Source organism: Microtus pennsylvanicus, chromosome 1 (genome assembly GCF_037038515.1).
Source record: "Microtus pennsylvanicus isolate mMicPen1 chromosome 1, mMicPen1.hap1, whole genome shotgun sequence".
In the NCBI taxonomy this organism is placed as follows: Eukaryota; Metazoa; Chordata; class Mammalia; order Rodentia; family Cricetidae; genus Microtus; species Microtus pennsylvanicus.
Genome location: NC_134579.1, coordinates 47,084,879 through 47,106,173, shown reverse-complemented (window position 1 = coordinate 47,106,173; position 21,295 = coordinate 47,084,879). Strand labels below are relative to the sequence as shown.

The window sequence follows — 21,295 nt, the reverse complement described above, 5'->3', positions numbered from 1 at the left end:
AAACACAGAAGCCCTTGGCAGACCCCTGTGGCCTTGTGCTTGCTGTTTCATACTCTGTAAGGTCATGTGAACTTTGCTTAGTTGATTTAGAGAGCTTTGTTCTCCTGGTATCCTCCATCCCTCTGACTCTTTCCCTCTTCTCTGTGCAGGGTTCGTACTGCACTGAGGAAAGGGATTTGACAGGAGCATCCCATTTAGAGCTCTGTGTTCTAAGGTATATCTCTGTCTATTTGTCTGTCTTTTCTGTCTCTCTGTGTATCCCTCTGTGCCTGTCTCTCTTTGTTTCTCAATCTCTGTTTCCTGCACCCCTGCTCTCTCTCTCTCTCTCTCTCTCTCTCTCTCTCTGTGTGTGTGTGTGTGTGTGTGTGTGTGTGTGTGTGCGTGCATATACTGGCTGTGGGTTTTTGTATTTTTTCCCATCTGATACAAGAAGATGCTTCTCTGATGATGGCTTAAAAAAGAATTGATCTATGAGGATAGAAGAATATCACTAGACGTCATTTTATTGTTACTTTTTTTTAAAGACCAGTAGTATCTGGTTTTACCCTAGGTATCTGGGAAAGTTAGTGTCTGGTTTTTGGTCACCCAAGCAGTGTTAGATATTTGTTCTACCTCATGAGTGGGCCTTGAGTCAATTCAGGCTTGGTTGGTTACTCCCACAAGCTTTGTGCCACCATTGTCCTAGCATATTTTGCAGGCAAGACAGATTGTAGATAAAAGATTTTGTGGTGGTTGGATTGGTGCTTATTTTTCTCTTTCAGTAGCCTGCAGAGTACCTTCCTATACCAGACACTAGAATGTAGGGTTGAAAGTTCTATGTAGGCACTAGGTTGACCCCTCCATGTTCAATGAGTTGTGTGGATGTTGTCTTCAGCGATGAGGCCTTGCTGTCAATTTGTGTAGCTTATTTTCTTTGCAACAAGCCAAGTTATTTTGGGGGATGTTCATGGGACTCCTTTAGCCAACAGTTCAATTGGACATAACCCAATTCCAGTACTAGAATCTTCATTTGGTGACAAGAGATGGCCAGTTGGGACTCAATCTCCCTCATTATTTGAAGACTTCATTAGGATCACCTTAATATATTTTTGGAGTTTCCATTGTTCTAGGTCTCCATACCACCCTTCAAATGCCCCTCAGTTCCTGCCATCATTCCCTGAATTCCATGTCTACTCCTCCTCTCCACCTGATCCTGTTCCCATCCCCCACTCCCAACACACGTATAAAATCTATTCTATTCCCCCCCAGGGAGATCCATGTCCTCCCCCCAGTCCTTTCCTCTATACCTAGTCTCCCTAGGTCTATGGATTGATTCTTCCTTGGTTACCATTTATTTAATTTCCAATATCCACATATATGTGAATAGAATATATACCATGTATATTTTTCTGGGTCTGGGTTACCTCACTCAGTATATTTTTCTAGTTCCATTCACTTGCCTGTAAATTCATGATGTCAATTTTTTAAGAAAGCTGAGTAATACTCCATTGTGTAAATGTATCACATTTTCTTTATTTTTCAATGGAAAGACCACCTTGGTTGTCTCCAATTTCTGGCTCTTATGAATACAGTAGCATTAAAGTGGTAGAGCAAATGTCTATGTGATAGTATGACGTGTCTTTTGAGTATAAGCCCAAAAGTAGTATAGCTGGATTTTGAGGTAGATTTATTCCCATCTTTCTGAGAAACCAGCATATTAATTTCCATAGTGGTTGTACAAGTTTGCACTCCCACCTGCAATGGAAAATGTTGCCCTCTTTCCATATCATGACAAGAATGAGCTTTCACATGTATTATTGGTCTTATTCATTCTGACAAGTATAAGATGGAATCACAGAGTAGTTTTGACTTGCATTTCTCTGATGGCTAAGGATTTTCAACCTTTCTTTGCTCTTCAAGTCTCTTCAGAAAAGTGCAAGCCTCCCATGTGTATCATCCAGCCACGGCATATCAAGTTGCAGTGAGACTAGGCACCTCCTCTCCTATTGAGGCTTAATGAGGCAACCCAGTAAGAGAAAGGGTCCTAACGTAGGTAACAGAGTCAGAGTCAGCTCCTTCTCTCTCTGTTAGGAGTCTCACAAGAAGACCAAGCTATACAACTGTACCGAATGTGAATAGAGCCTAAGTCAGTCAGTCCCATGCAAATTCTATGGTTGGAGGTTCAGTCTGTATGAGCCCCTATGGGCATAAGGTAGTTAATTCTGTGAGTTTTTTTTTTTTTTGAGTATTCTTGGATTCTCTTGATCCCATAACCCTTCCTTCCATCTTCCATAGGATTGCCCCATATCTGCCTAATGTTTGGCTATGGGTCTGCATCAGTTTCCATCAGTTGCTGGTGAAACCTCTCTGATGAGAATTTTGAAAGGGAATAATCTTTAGGGATAGCAGCATATCATTATATATCATTTCACTGACTATTTTCTTTTTTGCGAGTCAAGTGTGGTAATATTCTAGGTCTCTGACTATCCAGCCTCTGGGACTTTGCCCTCCATGCTGTGTCAGGGGTTGGCTCCCTCTCAGAGTATGGGTCTCAAGATGGACCAGTTATTGGTGGACCACACCCATAATTTCTGCTCTACCTGTGTCCCAGCATACCTTGGATGTAATCAGAGACTTCATTTCATTTCCCAGAATAATCACACAGAAACTATATTAATGATGACACTGTTTGGCCTATTAGCTCATGAAGGTGAAGGTGTAAGTCACAAACAATCCCACACCAGTTTGGAATTATGATTAATAGAATGGTTATTTATTTAAAGGGGAAAAAACTTACAGATCACGCTCCCAGACAACAGCCCTCTGCGCAATCAGGAAGGGAGTCTAGTTGGTGGAAGCGGAGCAGGAAGTAAGAGAGAAAGGAGAGGGAAGTAGCCACTTTTTTAAACGGAGAGAGACCACACCCCAATGGGCTGGTATATCAGCGGCTATTGGCTGAAGAAGTGGAAGGAGCTCCCACAACAAGCTCAGACTTTTTATTAACTATCTCTTACGTCTTAAATTAACCCATTCTATTATTTTGTATTTTACCACAAGGCTCGTGGTTTGTTACCTCTTGCATCTTGAGTGGCTACATGGCAACTAACTTCCTGACTCCATCTTCTTTCTCAGTGCGTTAAGCTTAGTTTTTCCACATGGCTATATTCTGCCCTGTCAGAGAACAAAGCAGTTTCTCTATTAACCAGTGCTTTAAAAAAAAAAACATATTTACAACATGCAGAGAGGAACCCCACTTCACATGAAGGTAGAACAAATTGTGGGTCAAAGGTTATATGGTTGGGTTTGTGCCTCAATTCCTTCAGAGAAGTCTTGCCTGTTACAGTAGATGGTTGGCTCCACATCTCCCATTGCTAGGAGTCTTAAAAAGGATCACCTTCTTAGATTTTGGGGACTTTCCATTGCACTAGGTATTTAGCTCATCCCAGAGGTACTCCTGATTCCAGTTCTCTTCTCCAGTACTCTCTCCCTTTGTCTTCTGTGGGACAATGCTTTTGTACACTGTAAAAATTTGTCACTCATATTGGTTTAATAAAACACTGATTGCCCAGAATCCAGGCTGGAAGTACATGTTGTGCAACAACACCGAGAGAATTCTGGGAAGAAGAAAGGTAGAGAGTCAGTCACCAGCCAAATGCAGGAGAAGGAAGATAAGAATGCCTCACTGATAAAAATTTACCAAGCCACATAGCTAACTATAGATAAGAATTTTTGGTTAATTTAAGCTGTAAGAGCTAGTTAATAGTAAGCCTGAACTAATAGGTCAAACAGTTTATAATTAATAAAAGCCTCTGTGTGTTTCTTTGGGACTGTACAGCTGAGATTTCAGGGGTGAAGTGTGGGAAAGGGGACAGAAACTTCTGTCCACAAATAATGTGCAAACTTTTGGCAAGAATTTTCACATAAAACCTGAGAAAACTTTAAAAAATAGAAAGGATTCTAGATGGAAAAATATCAGAGTCAAGCACAGCTTCTTGGTAGCAGCTTTGTCTTGGGTGGACTCTGTTTGGTAGAGGCAAGAAGAGGTGCAGCTTCTTTAACGCTGAAGGCTCAGTGTTAGTGGCAAAAACCATGCAGCTCTTTTGAGAGGTTCTGGCACCAAACACTTAAATAGTGTTTATGAGCAGCCCTCAGCAGACTTCTTGGTATGGCATGGACATTGAAACTCCACAGAGTTGTGACAATAAACATGGCTCTCATTAGTACCTCTGCGATGAAGCTAGATTCTCAAAAAGCTAAGAATGGGGTACAGCCAGCTACCAAAGTCCATAGACTTAATCCTAGCCATATTGTTTAGTATATTAAAAGACTCATGTGATCAGAAAAAGATAGAGGTATATAGTTAAGAAAGATTCAGACAAACAAAACAAAATCCACTAAATGGTTTACAGTTTCTCTAAATATATATGCATGCGAGGGAGAGAAAATGAAAAGGATAGAGAAAGTCCTTTAAAAAGAGAGAAAAAGAGTAGTCAGGCATGGAGGTACATGTATTAAATCTCAGCACTTAGGAGGCAGAGGTAGGTGGATCACTGTTTGAGGTCAGCTTGAAAATAAAAATAAAAACCAAAGAAAGAGAATAAAAAGAAGGCCATGTAAAGATAGAAAATACACAGAGAATATGGATACTGCATGTTATTGTGTTGTCCTTGAATTGTTTGTCTGCTGAGGAAGGAACAACAGTGCTTAAACGACATTTGATTATAAATGTTGCTGGTTTAATACAACCTATATATTTTGAAAATGCCTTGCTGTCAGAATTTAAGTCAAAAGATATGTGACTTTGGAGTTGAGGTTTTGTTTTCACAGGAAATGAGAGACTGTGGATTCATTCTGGGTTAAGAAAAATAGTTTAATCAAGGAAGATGCCCTGAAAATTCTCTAATGGAAACAGAGGTCCCAGATGATCCAACATTTCAGAGCACCTCTATTGCAGTTTCCTCTAAGTTCTACATCCAGAGCAGCTTCAAGACTGCTGGCTGAGATGATCCAGCCTCCATATCGATTCCCATAGTGACCGTACAAATTTACACTCCCACTAGCAATGCAGGAGTGTTCTATTTCCTATATGTACTTTCCAGCATGAGCTGTCACTTGTGTGATTCATCTTAGCCATCCTGACAGGTATAAGATGGAATCTTACAGTCGTTTTGATTTGTTTCCCTGAGGGCTAAGGATGTTGAACATTTCGTCAAGTGTTTCTCAGCCATTTGAGATTCACCTGTTGAGAATTAATGTTTATATCTGTACTCCATTTTTTATTGGATTATTTTTGTTGTTGTTGTCGATGTCTAGGTGCTTGAGTTCTTTGTATATTTTGGAAATCAGCCCCGTGTCAGATGTGGAGTTGGAGTTGGGGAAGATCTTTCCCTGTTCTGTAGGCTGCCATTCTCTCTCTCTCTCTCTCTCTCTCTCTCTCTCTTTCTCTCTCTCTCTCTCTCTCTCTCTCTCTCTCTCTCTCTCTCTCTCTTCTTTTTTCTTTTTTAGTTTTACTTTTTCAGGACATTGTTTCTCTGTGTAACAATTTTGACTGTCCTGTAATTCACATTGTAGACCAGACTGTCCTTGAACTAACAGAGATCTGCCTCACAAGTGCTAGAATTAAAGGTATAATGTGATGTAGTTTATTTATTTATTTGGTTCATTTACATGGTGGGTTTCTTTTACTGATTTTTATGTATTGACCCATCCCTAGGTTGAATTCTATTTGATCATGTTAGATGATCTTTTTGAGGTGTATTTGGTTTATCAGTATTTTAATGACTACTTCCATTTCACTAGGGATTAAGGTCTGTTTAAATTTTTTATCTGAACTTGATTTAACTTTGGCAAATGATACTTATTAAAAATTATTTTTTTTAGGCTTCAAATTTGGCAGAGTACAGGTTTTGTAAAGTATGTCCTTTTAATTCTCAGATTTTTCTCAGTGTCTGTTGGTCTCTTTTTTATATCTGATATTGTTTATTTGGGTTTTTTATGCCTTTTAGTTAATTTGGATAAAGGCTTGTCATTCTTAATAAATTTTTCTCAAAGAACTAACCTTTTCTTTCATTGATTTGTTGTAATGTTTTCTTTGGTTCTATTTTATTGACTTCAACTCTCAGTTTGATTGTTTCCTGCCATCTACTCCACTTGAGTTAACTTGTTTCTTTTTGTTCTAGAGCTTTCAGGTGTGCTGTTAAGTTGCTAGTGTGAGATCACTCAAGATTTTTTTTAAGTAGGAATTAATGTCTTTCCTCTTAGGACCATACTTACTGTGACTCTGGTTATATTGCACATTCATTTTCATTCAATTCTAGAAAGTCTTAAATTTCTTCTGTATTTCTGTCATTACCCATTTTTCTTTCAGTAGAGAGTTGATCAGTTTCCATGAGTTTGTAAGATTTCTGTTGTTTCTGTTATTGCTGAAATCCAGCTTCAATCTGTGGTGATCTAGTCAGATGGAGGGATTTATATCAGTTTTCCTGTATCTATTGAGATTTGCTTTGTGTCAGAGTATGTGGTCAATTTTGGACAAAGTTCCATGAGGTGCTAAGAAGAAGGTATATTCTTTGTGTTTGGGTAAAATGTTCTGTAAATATCTATTAGATCCATTTGGTTTACAATGGCTGTTAGCGCCAGTGTTTCTGTTTGATTTTTGTCTGATTACCTGTCAAAAGGTCAGACAGAGGTATTGAAGTCTCCTGCTATAAGTGTATAAGGGTCTCTATGTGATTTAAGCTGTATTAATATTTCTATTGCCAAATGGGTGCCCTTATATTTGGGACACAGATGTTAGGAATTAAAATGTCTTTTTAGTTGATTTTCACTTTGATGTATAGTATCTTTACCCATCTCTTTGAATTAGTTTCGGTTTGAAGTCTATACTGTTAGATATTAAAGTGATTATCTCAACTTGTTTTGAGGCAAAAAAGCACATCAGAAAGTGTAAGGGAGCTAAATTCTGCATTCTAAGAGATTTAAACAGAATGAGAAATGGAATAGAGGGTATAGTGATTTCAGGACAAGATCCCACCCAACTAAGTTTCCAACTTGTGAAAAGAAACTAAAGAAAAGACTTGGGTGTAGTTGGATGCATCGTTAATCCTAGCACAGGGAAGGCAGAGACTGGAGATCTCTGAGGTTGAGCCCATCCTGGGCTCACAGCAAGTTTCAGGGTAGCCAAACTTAGACAGTGAAGGGCAGAAAGCTGCTGAAGATGTTGCTAGGATTCAGGCATTATACTGGTCCCCTGTAACCTGGTAGGATGAATCAGCCAGTACCCTAGCCAGCCCAGGGTTCTATAGCTGCTACATCACTATATGCTCTAAATGAGCATAGGTCCCTTTAAGAGACATGCTCCACCCATTTCCCCCTCCCTTTTCCACTGCTTTTCTGAAGAGTCAATCAGGTCCTAGCCCCTTCTTCCTCTTTCTATTTCTCATTCGTTCTTCCCTTTCCTTTACCCTTCTCTCAATGAACTCCCCACTTAAGGTTTGCCTGCATGGCATATTTGTCTCCCACTCACGGGGAGTCCTCTGGCTCTCACCTGACATTACAACAGATGTGGTTAAATGAGGAGGCCATGTTCCAGCCCCAGTAAGCACCTTTGCCATGTGCTTACGGTTTTAGAGTTAAGGATAAAAGAAACAGGTTATGGAATTTGACTCCATACCTAAAGAAAGGCATTGAGGCCAGGAAAGTGTCAGGGGTGTCCCTGAATGGAGGCCTAGTAGGAAGGTCATTGCATGAAGCTGTAAAGAAGAAGCCTAGATTGTTTTGGAGAGCTCAAGATTTCAAGTCAAAGATGCCAGAGTCATGGGATACCTGTTGAGGAGAGCTGCTAATACGGAGTAGAACCAGTCCAAGAGAAAGAAGTGTATTGCTGTCAACAAAACTGACCAGAGTTGGAGATCTGATGAGTGTTTTGACATCAGACATGGAGACGCCGAATTTGCCCAACTGGTTTTTAGTTTTACTTTGGTACAGTATTTCTTTTTTTTTTTTATTGAGAAAAGAAAAAAAAAACAAGTTTCCTCCTCCTTCCAGCCTCCCATTTCCCTCCCCCTCCTCCCACCCTTCTCCCCCTCCTCCCACCTTTCTCCCCCTCCCCCCACTCCTTTCCCCCTCCCTCTCCAGTCCAAAGAGCAGTCAGGGTTCCCTGCCCTGTGGAAAGTCCAAGGTCCTCCCCCCTCCGTCCATATCTAGGAAGGTGAACATCCAAACTGGCTAGGCTCCCACAAAGCCAGAACATGAAGTAGGTTCAAAACCCCTTGCCATTGTCCTTGGCGTCTCATCAGCCCTCATTGTTCGCCATGTTCAGAGAGTCCAGTTTTATCCCATGCTATTTCAGTCACAGTCCAGCTGGCCTTGGTGAGCTCCCAATAGATCAGCTCCACTGTCTCAGTGGGTGGGTGCACCCCTCGTGGTCCCGACTTCTTTGCTCATGTTCTCCCTCCTTCTGCTCCTCATTGGGACCTTGGGAGCTCAGTCCAATGCTCCAGTGTGGGTCTCTGTCTCTATCTCCATCCATCACCAGATGAAGGTTCTATGATGATATGCAAGATATTCGTCAGTATTGCTATAGGATAGGGTCATTTCAGGTTCCCTATCCTTAGCTGCCCAAGGAACTAACTGGGGACCTCGGCTTGGGCACCTGGGAGTCCCTCTAGGGTCAGGTCTCTTGCCAACCCTAAAGTGGCTCCCTTAACTAAGAATTGTGGTTTCGTGCTCCCCTGTCCAACCTTCCTTTATCCCAATCCTCCTGTTTCCCCAAGGCCCCACCTCCTTCCCTTCTAACTTTTCTCTCCCCATCTCCCTTTACCCCCATCCCACCCCACCCCCAAGATCCCAATTTTCTCCCCGGCAATTTTGTCTACTTCCCTTAGCCAAGAGGATACCTATATGTTTTTCCTTGGGTTCCCCTTCTTACTTAGCTTCTTTAGATTCACCTATTGTAGACTCCGTGACCCTTATTTATGGCTAGAAACCAATTATGAGTGAGTACATCCCATGATTATCTTTTTGGGTATGGGATACCTCACTCAGGATAGTGTTTTCTATTTCCATCCATTTGCATGCAAAATTCGAGAAGTCATTGTTTTTTACCGCAGCGTAGTACTCTAGTGTGTATATATTCCATACTTTCTTCATCCATTCTTCCATTGAAGGGCATCTAGGTTGTTTCCAGGTTCTTGCTATTACAAATATTACTGCTATGAACATAGTTGAACAAATGCTTTTGTCATATGATAGGGCATCTCTTGGGTATATTCCCAAGAGTGGTATTGCTGGGTCCAGGGGTAGGTTGATCCCGAATTTCCTGAGAAACCGAAACACTGACTTCCATAGTGGTTGCACAAGATTGCAATAGAAACCCTAACTAAGACAACTACCTTTAAGAAAAAACAAAAATGATCCCAAATATGCACATGAGTAGAACATAACCAATTTTAATTATAGTAAACTTCCCAACTGACCAACTAAGTATTTATTTCAATTAGAATTAATCTCAAAGTAAAACTCCAATTATCAGTGCTGTGAAAAAAAAGTTTTATTTCCTATCACCCCAAGAAAACAAATGGTTGGCCTAGGACTAGTGGGGCAAATTTATAGTCATCAGGCCCAAGTCCTTTCATTGTTCTGTTTCTTTTCTTCAGTTAGTAGCTTCCATCCTCAGCATTATGCATGGTTCATGTAGCTCTGGGATTTCCAGGTATCACAGCATTATTGCAGTTCCATAGATACAATGGAAAGCAAAATAAAACCTTTCTTTTTCTTTAAAAATTGTTATAAATATGTCACACATATCATTCGCCAGAGCTAATGGTCAGGCTCAGATGCAAGGGAAACTGAAAGAGGCTACTAGCTATATCTGTCCTTACATAATTGGAGTTATGTTATTGAGCAATGTGTGAGTTACTTTAGGCCACAAATGTGCTACCTGATAAGCAACCACAGGAACTCTATGGCAATGACTGTTCATTTGTCTAGGGTTAGCATGGGCTCATGCCTGATGATTTTGATTGAGCTTGCTCAAGGGTCTGAGTGAAAGCTCACTCTTGGATCCTTGAGCTGACTCAACAGAGAGAGGAAAGGCTTGACTGACATGGATCAGCTGTGTTCTCTTCTCATCCTCCAGCAGGTAGTTTGTTAATATTCCCACAGAATGAAAAGTAAAAACACTCAGAACATTTTGAGACCAAATTCAACACTGCCAAACTGACATTTATGTATCTTTTTATTGGCCAGAGAAAACTACTTGGAGTGAGTAAAAACTGTCCATATACTCTTTATGGAAAGAACTTGAGACATACTAAAAACAAGAGAAGTGGGGTAAAGTCTCAGTCATGAAGATAATTGTCTTCCACAAGTAGATCACGTAAGAAAGATGATGAACCTCTTGTAATCTCTGCCCCTGTATTTCCTAGTCTGCTACAGAATTACAGTACTAGATCTTAATTCTTTATGCACTGAACATTAAAAAAACATGAAAAAGTTATAATGAAAAAGGAGATAAGAATAGTTTATCCCTTAGGTGTGTTTTAGTGACAATTATGCATTTATTTACTGCTTGATACATACTGAGTTCCTATTAAAGAAGGCATTAATGCTGATATTAGCACTGTTTCTTGTTGTTTTTACTTTTATGTTTTGCTCATTGCACTTTTGGGAGCCCACTGTCCAGCTCCCAAATAAATCACATAAGAGTTTTCCTACTTATAAATGCCCGAACTTAGTTTGGCTTGTTTCTTGCCCACTTTTCTTAACTTAGAAAATCCTGTCTACCTTTTGTCTCTGGGCTTTTACTTTTCTACACACCTTTCTTTACTTCTTATTCCATCCCTGCTGTGTAGCTGGGTGGCTAGCCCCTGATGTCCTCCTCCTTTATTTTCTGACTGCTTTGATCCTCCTTCCCAGATATCCTCTATTTATTCACTCTGCCTGCCAGCCCTGCCTGTCCTTTTTGGGCCCAGCTATTGGCCGTTCAGCTCTTTAGTAGACCAATCAGATTATTCAGGCAGGCTAAGTAACACAATTTCACAGAGTTAACCCAATGCAAAATAAAAGAATGCAACACATTTTTGCATCACTAAACAAATGGTCCAGAGCGTAAACAAATGTAACACATCTTAACAAATATTATGCAACAGTTACGGCTTTTTATTCTGTGCAGAGATTTGCTACGTGTGCACTGATCCACAAACTTTTTCTTCAAATAAACTAGCCTACACTGTCTAGGCTTCCTACAAGTTAGTGTGGTCATAGGACTGAGCAGGTGGGCTTACTACTCCAGAACAAACTCATAAATTATCCCAAATGCAATCCTCTCCTCTCCCTATTCACAACTGTATATAAACTACTCTAAGAATGAAGTTGTAGAAGACAAGAGTAGCTTAAAGCAACACGACTTTATCCTTTGCCCTGGCCTAATCAACTACACTAGAGTGTGAAATGGACAAGACTTAAACTTCTAAAGAACCACCTGAGGCTGCCATCCAGGTATCCTCTAGTACCAGGCACTCATTTTCTACCTAGACCTTTAATAAAAATAAAAGTAATAGCCCAAATCCCTTGCCACTTTACCCAAAAAATAATTATTTTAACTAAAAATGTATTTTTGATTATAGAATGCTATCTGTGTCATATGAAGACAAGGTCTTGGTTTACAGTTATTAGGGTTAACCAGTGTCTTACCTTTACCCTCAATGACCATCCCAACCCCTGTAGGTAACAATGCAGACAAGCATGGGGATTGAGACACTGGGTCTTTAAACAGTAAAGGGATTTCCAGGGTTATCTCCATGACCCTGGCAGTGCTTTCCCTGGACTCAACTTGTAACTTTTATTAAAGTGCAGAGATATCAACAACAAAAAGAAGTTGTTCCTAGTTATATATGTAGGCAGAGACTGCTTGTTAGATCCCGGCCATCCAGGCCTAAAATAATCAAACATGAATTCCTCCTTGTTTCTCCTAGCACTCAGTTTAGGTTTTTTTGCCTAGCTCTATTCTGCCCTATCAGAGGCCCAAAGCAGTTTCTTTATTAATCAATGATAACAAAGCATATTCACAGCATACAGAAGGGAATCCCACGTCATATGTATTCAAAGATTAATACAAAACACAACGGTCCAGCTACTTGGTAGCAAGCAAGAAAGAAAGAAGGCCTGTACTAACTGACTTGAAGGTGTTGCTTGTTATGGTATCTGACAGAGTAACATTTATGATCACGTGAAATGTTCTAGAAACAGAGAGTCGATGGAAGCTTTTCCTGGAAGATGTGTGTGAAGGAATTCCATCCAACACTGTTGCTCACCATTTGCTAAACCATCTTTTCTGACCTACGAAGTGGAGAAGAGGGAGTAGATAGACATTTGTAGCATGTATGACAGTAAGACCCAAGCTTTTGTCTGTAGATTCATACTGCATGACTGCAGACGGTCATATGACTTCTAACAAACATGAAGACATCAGGAGCAGGTAAGCTGGATGTCAGTGAGAAAGGTGACGGCAAATGGCTGTTTTCTTGTGCTGTGTCATCAGACTTACGGGCTTCAGAAATCTAGATTTTCATTTTCTAGAAATAAAGAAAATAAACAATATAAAAACGCAATTAAGTAGGAATGAGCAGAAACTTGCAGGTGTCAAGAAACTTGTAAATAAACTCATAAAGTGCCAGGAACTTCGTTTCTACCACTGGTTCCTGAAAGAGAAGGCCAGGCTAAGTCCCTCCTCAGAACCGCAGCAAGTAGACACTTTTGCAAGCACCGTGGGCAACTATGCCTGGGCTCCTTTATTTAAAGAAAGCCTGGGGATGAAGAAGAGCTGCGGGAACAACGATGATGGGGCCACAGCACAGACTTTCCCAGTCAACTGTGAGCTCAAACTTTTGAGAATGTTTTCATCTAAGGAGTCTTAACGTTTCAGTTTTCTGTTCCTACCTGAAATAATTTCTCTTCTGGAAGAAAGCAAATCCTAGGATGAGCAGAATGATCCCCAGAAGGGCAAGTTTCACACACGGAATTATTAGCAGGGAATGCAGTGTGCTGGTGACACCTGTAACTACAGGCAAGTTCAAAGGACAAATCAGTTAAATAATAGTTTTAATCAAGAATTAAAACAGCTTTAAAATCACTTACAGTATTCTTAAAGTCTTAGGGAATGTCAAAATCAGAAAACCTTATCAATTATACTTCAAATACTACTCATATACTACTAATTCAGGATGAAATTCAGCAACCTAGTTCAGCTTTTATGATTCATAGGCATTACCAAATATTTTACAGTGAATAGGTACAAAGTATTATTGTTAATACTTCCCAGTTATATAAGGACAAAGTTCCTGTTTATTTTATTTTTATGAAAATATAATTACACAATTTCTATCCATTCCTATTCCTTCCTCCAATCTCCCAATGCTCCTTCTTAAATTCCTAACCTCTTCTTTCTTGTTTTCCTTACCTATTTTTTACATTATATGCTAATGAAATCTGCTTAGTTTTTGTTGCTTGAATGTACATTATTTCAGAACTGGCCACTTGGTATTGGATAACCAATTGTGGGGCCATCTCTGAGGGAAGACTACTTCTCCCCCTACGTAGCACCCCTGGTTATGTATAATTTTTAATCTAGCAGTGGCTTAGTTAGGGTCTTTATTGCTGTGAAGAGACAATCTGACCACTGAAACTCTTATAAAGACAACATTTAATTGGAGTGGCTTGTTTACTGTTTCAGAGGTTTGGTCTATTTTCATCACAACAGGGTGCATGGCAGCATGCAGGCAGATGTGGTGCTGGGGCTGAGAGTCCTACATCTTGAAAGCTACAGTAAGCCAACTGCCTCATTGGGTGGTTCCTGAGCATAGGAAACCTCAAAGTCCATCCCTGCAGTGACACACTTTCTCCAAGAAGACCATACTCACTCCAGCATAGCCACACCTTATTATAGTGCTGCTCCCTATGAGATTGTGGGAGCCAATTACATTCAAACAAACGCAAGGGGTGAGGATCCATAGGATTTGCTGCTACCATGCTTGTATATCTATTGATGTTGACTTGTTTAGGTTTCATGGGTGAAGCTTTCCTGTCATTTCCAGGAGACACAATCTTTTTTAAAAAAGTTTTTTATTTATCCTTTCATTCATTCATTTTACATACCTGTCCCAGTTACCCCTCCCTCTTCTTCTCCCATTACCTACTCCCCAGCTCCTCTCTACCTCCTCCTAATCCACTCTTTCTCTGTTACTGTTCAGAAAGGGGCAGGCTTCCCATGGATATCATCAAAGTATCAAATATCAAATAACTATAGACTAAATGTCTTCCCTTAGGTTTAGGCTGGGCAAAGCAATCCAGTGTGAGGAATAGGTTCCCAAGAGCTAGCCAAAGAGTTAGAGACAGTCACAACTCCCAGTGTTTGGAGCCTGACAAATAGACCAAGCTACACAATTGTCACATATTAGAGTAATCCAATGCAGGCTCCCTCATTGTTGATTCAGACTCTGTGAATTTCTATAATCCAGATTACATATCTTTGAACTCTCTGATTGCAAAAATCCTTCCTTCTTGTCTTCAAAAGGATTCCTGGCACCCAGGCTAATGTTTGACTGTGGATCTCTATATCTGTCTCCATCAGTTACTGAATGAAGGGTCTCTGTTAACAATAGCAATATGATCATAGGACATGGTCAGTTCAGGATTCATTATTGCTAGGAGTCTTAGCTGGGATCATCCTTGTAGATTTGTGGGAGTTTCCTCTGCATAAGGTTTCTGCCTGATTCCCCAAATCCACGTTTTCCAGTCTTCTCTTTCAGTACTCTAAACCTACACTTACTCCCCAAACCAATCCCTCAAGTTCCTATGCCCACCCATCCCCATTCCGCCCATGACTTCTTTTCTACTTCCCCTTCCCAGGGACATCCTTGTGTCTCACCTTGGGTCCTCCTTGTTACCTAGCCTCTCTAGGTCTGTGAATTTTAACATGGTTATCTCATGTTTTACAGTTAAAATCCACTTATGAGTGAGTACATACCTTGTTTGTTTTTCTAGGTCTGGATTACCTCTCTCAGGATGATTTTTTTTAGATCCATCCATTTGCCTTCAATTTTCCTGTTCCTCATTGTTTTTAACAGATGAGTAATACTCCATTGTGCAAATGTACCACATTTACTTTATCCATTTTTTGTTTGAGTGGCATCTAGATTGTTTCCAGGTTCTGGCTATTACAAATAATGCTTCTATAAACATAGTTGATCAAGTGTCTTTGTGGCATGATTGAGCATCCTTTGGGTACATACCCAGGAATGATATAGCTGGGTCTTGAGGTAGATTAATTCCCAGTTTTTTGATAAAATGCCAAATTGATTCCCAAAGTGGCTGTATAAGTTTGTAATCCCACCAACAATGAAGGGGTATTCCCTTTACTCCACATCCTCTCCAGAAAAGGGAGCTGTTTTTATTTTTGTTCTTAGCCATTCTGACAGGTATAAGATGGAATTTTAGTGTCAGTTTGACTTACATTTCTCTACGACTAAGGTTATTGATCATTCAGTTAAGTGTTTTTCAGTCATTTGAGACTCGTCTGTTGAGAATTTTCTGTTTAGGTCTGTACCTTATTTTTTTTAAATGGATTATTTGATTTTTTGATATCTAGTTTCTTGAGTTCTTTATATATTTCAGGAATCAGGTCTCCGTCAGATGAGGGGTTGGTGATGATATTTTTCCATTCTGTAGGCTGCTGTTTTGTCTTATTTACAGTGCCCTTTGCCTTATAGAAGCTTTTCAGTTTCAGGAAGACCCTGTTTATTAATTGTCGAGTTTTGTGTCCGTGCTACTGGTGGTCTATCCAGGAAGTTGAAGAGACAAAATCTTATAGTAGATTTCCTGCCCTGTGGCTCTTTTAATGTTTTCACCCCTCTTTTATAATATTTCCTGAGCATTAGGTAAAGGAATTGTGTTGTATATGTATCCAAGAGGACTGGACATCCTATGATCACTGTGTTCTGCATTTTGACCATTTGTGGCATTCTACAATGGTTTCTGTCTATTACAAAGAAAAAGTTCTTTGGTAAAGGTTAAGAGCCACATTTACTAGTGGAGTATTTTGAATTCAGATAATCAATGCTCTGGTTTAATGAAGGGCTATAATACCTTTGTCTCTAAGATCACTGACCTCACTAACCTTGAGTAGTTGGTTAGGTTTTTAGTACCCGGCATGATCGTCCTCCTATTGAGTGTGTTTTGGCTATAATTGGACAGCTTTTGGTTGCTGCTAAGATATGGTTACTGTTTAACCTTAGGGACCAGCCTTGCTAGTCTTTGTTGTGGTTCATAAGCTTCATAGCCAGGTGGAACTACCAAGTGCTTCCCTTTTGGGGCACTTTACACAGCACTTTGGTGACTATGAGATTTAGTCTTCAGGGAGGAGGTTTTCAGGTCAAATCTAACTTAGATCCTCTGAGTCCTCTGTCTGAATGGCATCCCATGCAAATTTTAGAATTTTGAAAAGCATTATTCTTTTTTATTTAAAAAAGTTTTGAGAATTTCATGAAATCATATTCACCTACAACTCCTCATCCTAACCTATCAGATCCCCATTCGCTTTGTTTCCCCCAACAACTTTTTAATCTTTATTTTTATAACACACTGACTTCAGTTAGTTTATCCTGCCCATATACTCCTGGTTTGGGGCCTGTGAGGAACTTCAGCCTCAAAGATAGCTGACGCTCTCTCCTTAAGAACCCATCAACTGTCCTTAGTTCACATTTCTCAGTGGAGGGACTCAGGGGTCTCTTTCCACTCCATGATAAACATTGATTGACTTCAGCTTGCACAGGAAACTGCTTTGCTGGGAGCTTGTGAGTTTAGAGACCCGGCCTGTCATGTCCAGAAGTCACTTCCTCTGACCTTTGCTAACCTCAGAATTTACCAAAAATTTTTCTCCTTTTTTTCCCCTTGACCAGTTGAAAGTTTCTGTTCTATCTACTATTCACTTAAAAAGTGACCTCTCTGAAGAGCCATGAGAGATGCAGTGATCTACAGGTAGAATGATATAAATTTAGAGGGTAGTTTGATTCTATGTCCATTCTGCAGAATAGGAGCTGGTGAGCTCCACTGTTACGGAAAATCTGTCACTTGTCTGCTAGACAACTAAGAGGCATGTTTTGGTTAAATAACTCAGACATCTAGAGACCCTTCACCAGCGCAACTCAAAGAAGGGAAACACACACACTCTACTACTAAAAAAGTGACCCGAGTTAACAAACACTGGTCATTAATATCACTTAATGTCAATGGACTCAACTCACCTATAAAAAGGCACAGGCTAAGAGATTGGATACGAAAACAGGATCCAACATTCGGCTGTTTACAAGAAACACACCTCAACCACAAAGACAGGCGCCTACTCAGAGTAAAGGGCTGGAAAAAGTCTTATCAAGCAAATGGACCTAAGAAACAAGCAGGTGTGGCCATACTAATTTCTAACAAAGTTGACTTCAAACTTAAATCAATCAGAAGAGATGGAGAGGGACATTTTATACTCATAACAGGAACAATTCATCTGGATGAAGTCTCAATCCTGAATATCTATGCCCCTAATATAAAAGCACCCACGTACGTAAAAAAATATTACTAAAACTCAAGGCAGCCATCAAACCACACACACTAATAGTAGGAGACTTCAACACTCCTCTCTCACCAATGGACAGGTCAATCAGACAGAAACCCAACAGAGAAATTAGAGAATTAATGGAGGTAATGAATCAAATGGACTTAACAGACATCTATAGAATATTACACCCAAATAGGAAAGAATATACCTTCTTCTCTGCAGCTCATGGAATCTACTAGAAAATTGACCACATACTCGGTAACAAAGCAAACTTCCACAGTTACAAAAAAATATTAGTAACCACCTGTGTCTTATCAGATCACCATGGATTAAAGTTAGAATTCAACAACAAGGCTACCCCCTGAAAGCCTATAAACTCATGGAAACTGAACAGTCAACTATTGAACCATACCTGGATTAAGGAAGAAATAAAGAAAGAAATTAAAGTCTTCCTTGAATTCAATGAAAATAAAGAAACAACCTATTCAAACTTATGGGACACTATGAAAGCAGTCCTAAGAGGAAAGTTCATAGCACTAAGTGCCCACTTAAAGAAAACAGAGAAAGCACACATTGGAGACTTAACAACCCACCTGAAAGCTCTAAAAAAAAAAGAAACAGACTCACCTAGGAGGAGTAGAAGACTGGAAATAATCAAACAGAGGGCTGAAATCAACAAAATAGAAACACAGAAAACAATCCAAAGAATCAATGAAACAAAAAGCTGGTTCCTGGAGAAAATCAACAAGATTGATAAACCCCTATTCAAACTAATCAAACGGCAGAGAGACAATATGCAAATTAATAAGATCAGAAATGAAAAGGGGGACATAACCACAGACACAGAGGAAATTCAGAGAATCATTAGATCTTACTACAAAAGCCCTATGCCACAAAACTGGAAAATGTAAAAGAAATGGACATTTTTTTAGATAAATACCATATACCAAAGTTAAACCAGGACCAGGTGAACAATCTAAATAGACCTGTTAGTCACGAAGAATTAGAAGCTGTTATCAAAAACCTCCCTGCCAAAACAAGCCCAGGACCAGATGGTTTCAATGCGGAATTCTACCAGAACTTCCAAGAAGACTTAATACCTATACTCCTTAATGTATTTCACAATATAGAAACAGAAGAGTCATTGCCAAATTCCTTTTGTGAAGCTACAATTACTCTGATACCAAAACCACACAAAGACTCAACCAAGAAAGAGAATTACAAGCCAATCTCACTCATGAACATCGACGCAAAAATCCTCAACAAAATACTGGCAAACCAAATCCAAGAACACATCCGAAAAATTATCCATTATGATCAAGTAGGCTTCGTCCCAGAGATGCAGGGCTGATTCAACATACGAAAGTCTATCAATGTAATCCATCATATAAATAAACTGAAAGAAAAAAACCATATGATCATTTCATTAGATGCTGAAAAAGCATTTGACAAAATTCAACATCCCTTTATGATAAAAGTATTTCAGAGATTAGGGATACAAGGGTCATACCTAAATATAATAAAAGCTATTTACAGCAAGCCGACAGCTAACATCAAATTAAATGGAGAGAAACTCAAAGCCATCCCACTAAAATCAGGAACATGACAAGGCTGTCCACTCTCTACATACCTCTTCAATATAGTGCTTGAAGTTTTAGCAATAGCAATAAGACAACATAAGGGAATCAAGGGGATTCGAATTGGAAAGGAAGAAGTGAAACTTTCGTTATTTGCAGATGATATGATAGTGTACATAAGCGACCCCAAAAACTCCACCAAAGAACTTTTACTGATAAACACCTTTAGTAATGGGGCAGGATACAAGATCAACTCCAAAAAATCAGTCACCCTCTTATACACAAAGGATTTGGAAGCAGAGAGGGAAGTCAGAGAAGCATCACCTTTCACGATAGCCACAAACAGCATAAAATATCTTGGGCTAACTCTAACCAAGGAAGTGAAAGATCTATTTGACAAGAAGTTTAAGGCATTGAAGAAAAAAATTGAAGAGGATACCAAAAAATGGAAGGATCTCCCTTGCTCTTGGATTGGGAGGATCAACATAGTAAAAATGGCAATGCTACCAAAGGCAATATATAGATTCAATGGAATCCCCATCAAGGTCCCATCAAAATTCTTCACAGATCTTGAGAGGACAATTGTAGTAATAAGAAGTGGCGGGCTGCGTCCCTGGCACCCGGCCGCTCCCAAGGCTAGCTTTACCCAAAATAATTACACGGACACTGTTTTCTTTTAAACACTACTTGGCCCATTTCTATTTAGCCTCTTCTAGGCTAATTCTTGCACCTGGACTAGCCCATTTCTAATAAGGTGTGTTGCATCCCAAGGTGCGCTTACCGGGAAGATTCTAGCCTACAACCATCCTGGGTCAGAGCTTCATTGCGTGTGTCTGCCCAGGAGAGGAAAGGATGGCGTCTCTCAGCTCACTTCCTCTTCCTCCCAGCATTCTGTTCTGTTTACTCCACCCACCTTTGTTCTAAGCTATGAGTCCAAGCAGTTTGTTTATTACTTAGCCAATGAAATCAACAGATTGATATATGACACTCCCACATCAGACAATAATCAACTTTATATGGAAAAACAAAAAACCCAGGATTTCCAAATCAATCTTATACAATAAAGGATTTTCTGGGAGCATTACCATCCCTGACTTCAAACTCTATTACAGAGCTACAGTAATGAAAACAGTGTGGTACTGGCATAAAAACAGAGAAGCCGACCAATGGAATTGTATAGAAGACCCGGTTTTTAACCCACAAACCTATGAACACCTCATTTTCGATAAAGGAGCTAAAAGTATACAATTGAAGAAAGAAAGCATCTTCAACAAATGGTGCTGGCACAACTGGATGTCAACCTGTAGAAGAATGAAAATAGACCCATATCTATCACCATGCACAAAACTCAAGTCCAAATGGATCAAAGACCTCAGTATCAATCTGAACACACTGAACCTGATAGAAGAGAAAATGGGAAGTACCCTACAAAAGGTGGACACAGGAGATCACTTCCTATGTACAACCCCAGCAGCACAGACATTAAGGGCAACATTGAATAAATGGAACCTACTAAAACTGAGAAGCTTCTGTAAAGCAAAGGACACTGTCACTAAGACAAAAAGGCAACCCACTGACCGGGAGAAGATCTTCACCAACCCCGCAACAGACAAAGGTCTGATCTCCAAAATATATAGAGAACTCAAGAAACTAGACTTTAAAATGCTAATTAACCCAATTAAAAAATGGGGCACTGAACTGAACAGAGAATTCTCAACAGAAGAAGTTCAAATGGCCAAAAGACACTTAAGGTCATGCTCAACCTCCTTAGCAATTAGGGAAATGCAAATCAAAACAACTTTGAGATATCATCTTACACCTGTCAGAATAGCTAAAATCAAAACCACCAATGATAGCCTTTGCTGGAGAGTTTGTGGAGGAAGGGGTACCCTCATCCATTGCTGGTGGGAATGCAAACTTGTGCAACCACTTTGGAAAGCAGTGTGGTGGTTTCTCAGGAAATTCGGGATCAACCTACCCCTGGACCCAGCAATACCACTCTTGGGAATATACCCAAGAGATGCCCTATCATATGACAAAAGCATTTGTTCAACTATGTTCATAGCAGCATTGTTTGTAATAGCCAAAACCTGGAAACAACCTAAATGTCCTTCAATGGAAGAATGGATGAAGA

At 39.8% G+C, this 21,295-nt stretch overlaps 2 protein-coding genes across 2 annotated transcripts in view; both read right to left on the bottom strand.

The window, feature by feature from the left end:
- Positions 1 to 11,983: 11,983 nt before the first annotated feature.
- LOC142844860 (cell surface glycoprotein CD200 receptor 2-like) overlaps positions 11,984 to 21,295 on the bottom strand; it is an 85,439-nt gene continuing 76,127 nt past the window's right edge. Inside the window, exon 7 of the mRNA XM_075963664.1 lies at positions 11,984 to 12,554. Within this exon, the coding sequence (XP_075819779.1) occupies positions 12,548 to 12,554 (7 nt within the window). The 3' untranslated portion in view covers positions 11,984 to 12,547. The remainder of the gene's footprint in view (positions 12,555 to 21,295) is intronic.
- Positions 12,915 to 21,295, bottom strand: part of LOC142837085 (cell surface glycoprotein CD200 receptor 2-like) — a 28,245-nt gene continuing 19,864 nt past the window's right edge. The window contains exon 5 of the mRNA XM_075951973.1: positions 12,915 to 13,033. Coding sequence (XP_075808088.1) covers positions 12,915 to 13,033 — 119 coding nt within the window. The remainder of the gene's footprint in view (positions 13,034 to 21,295) is intronic.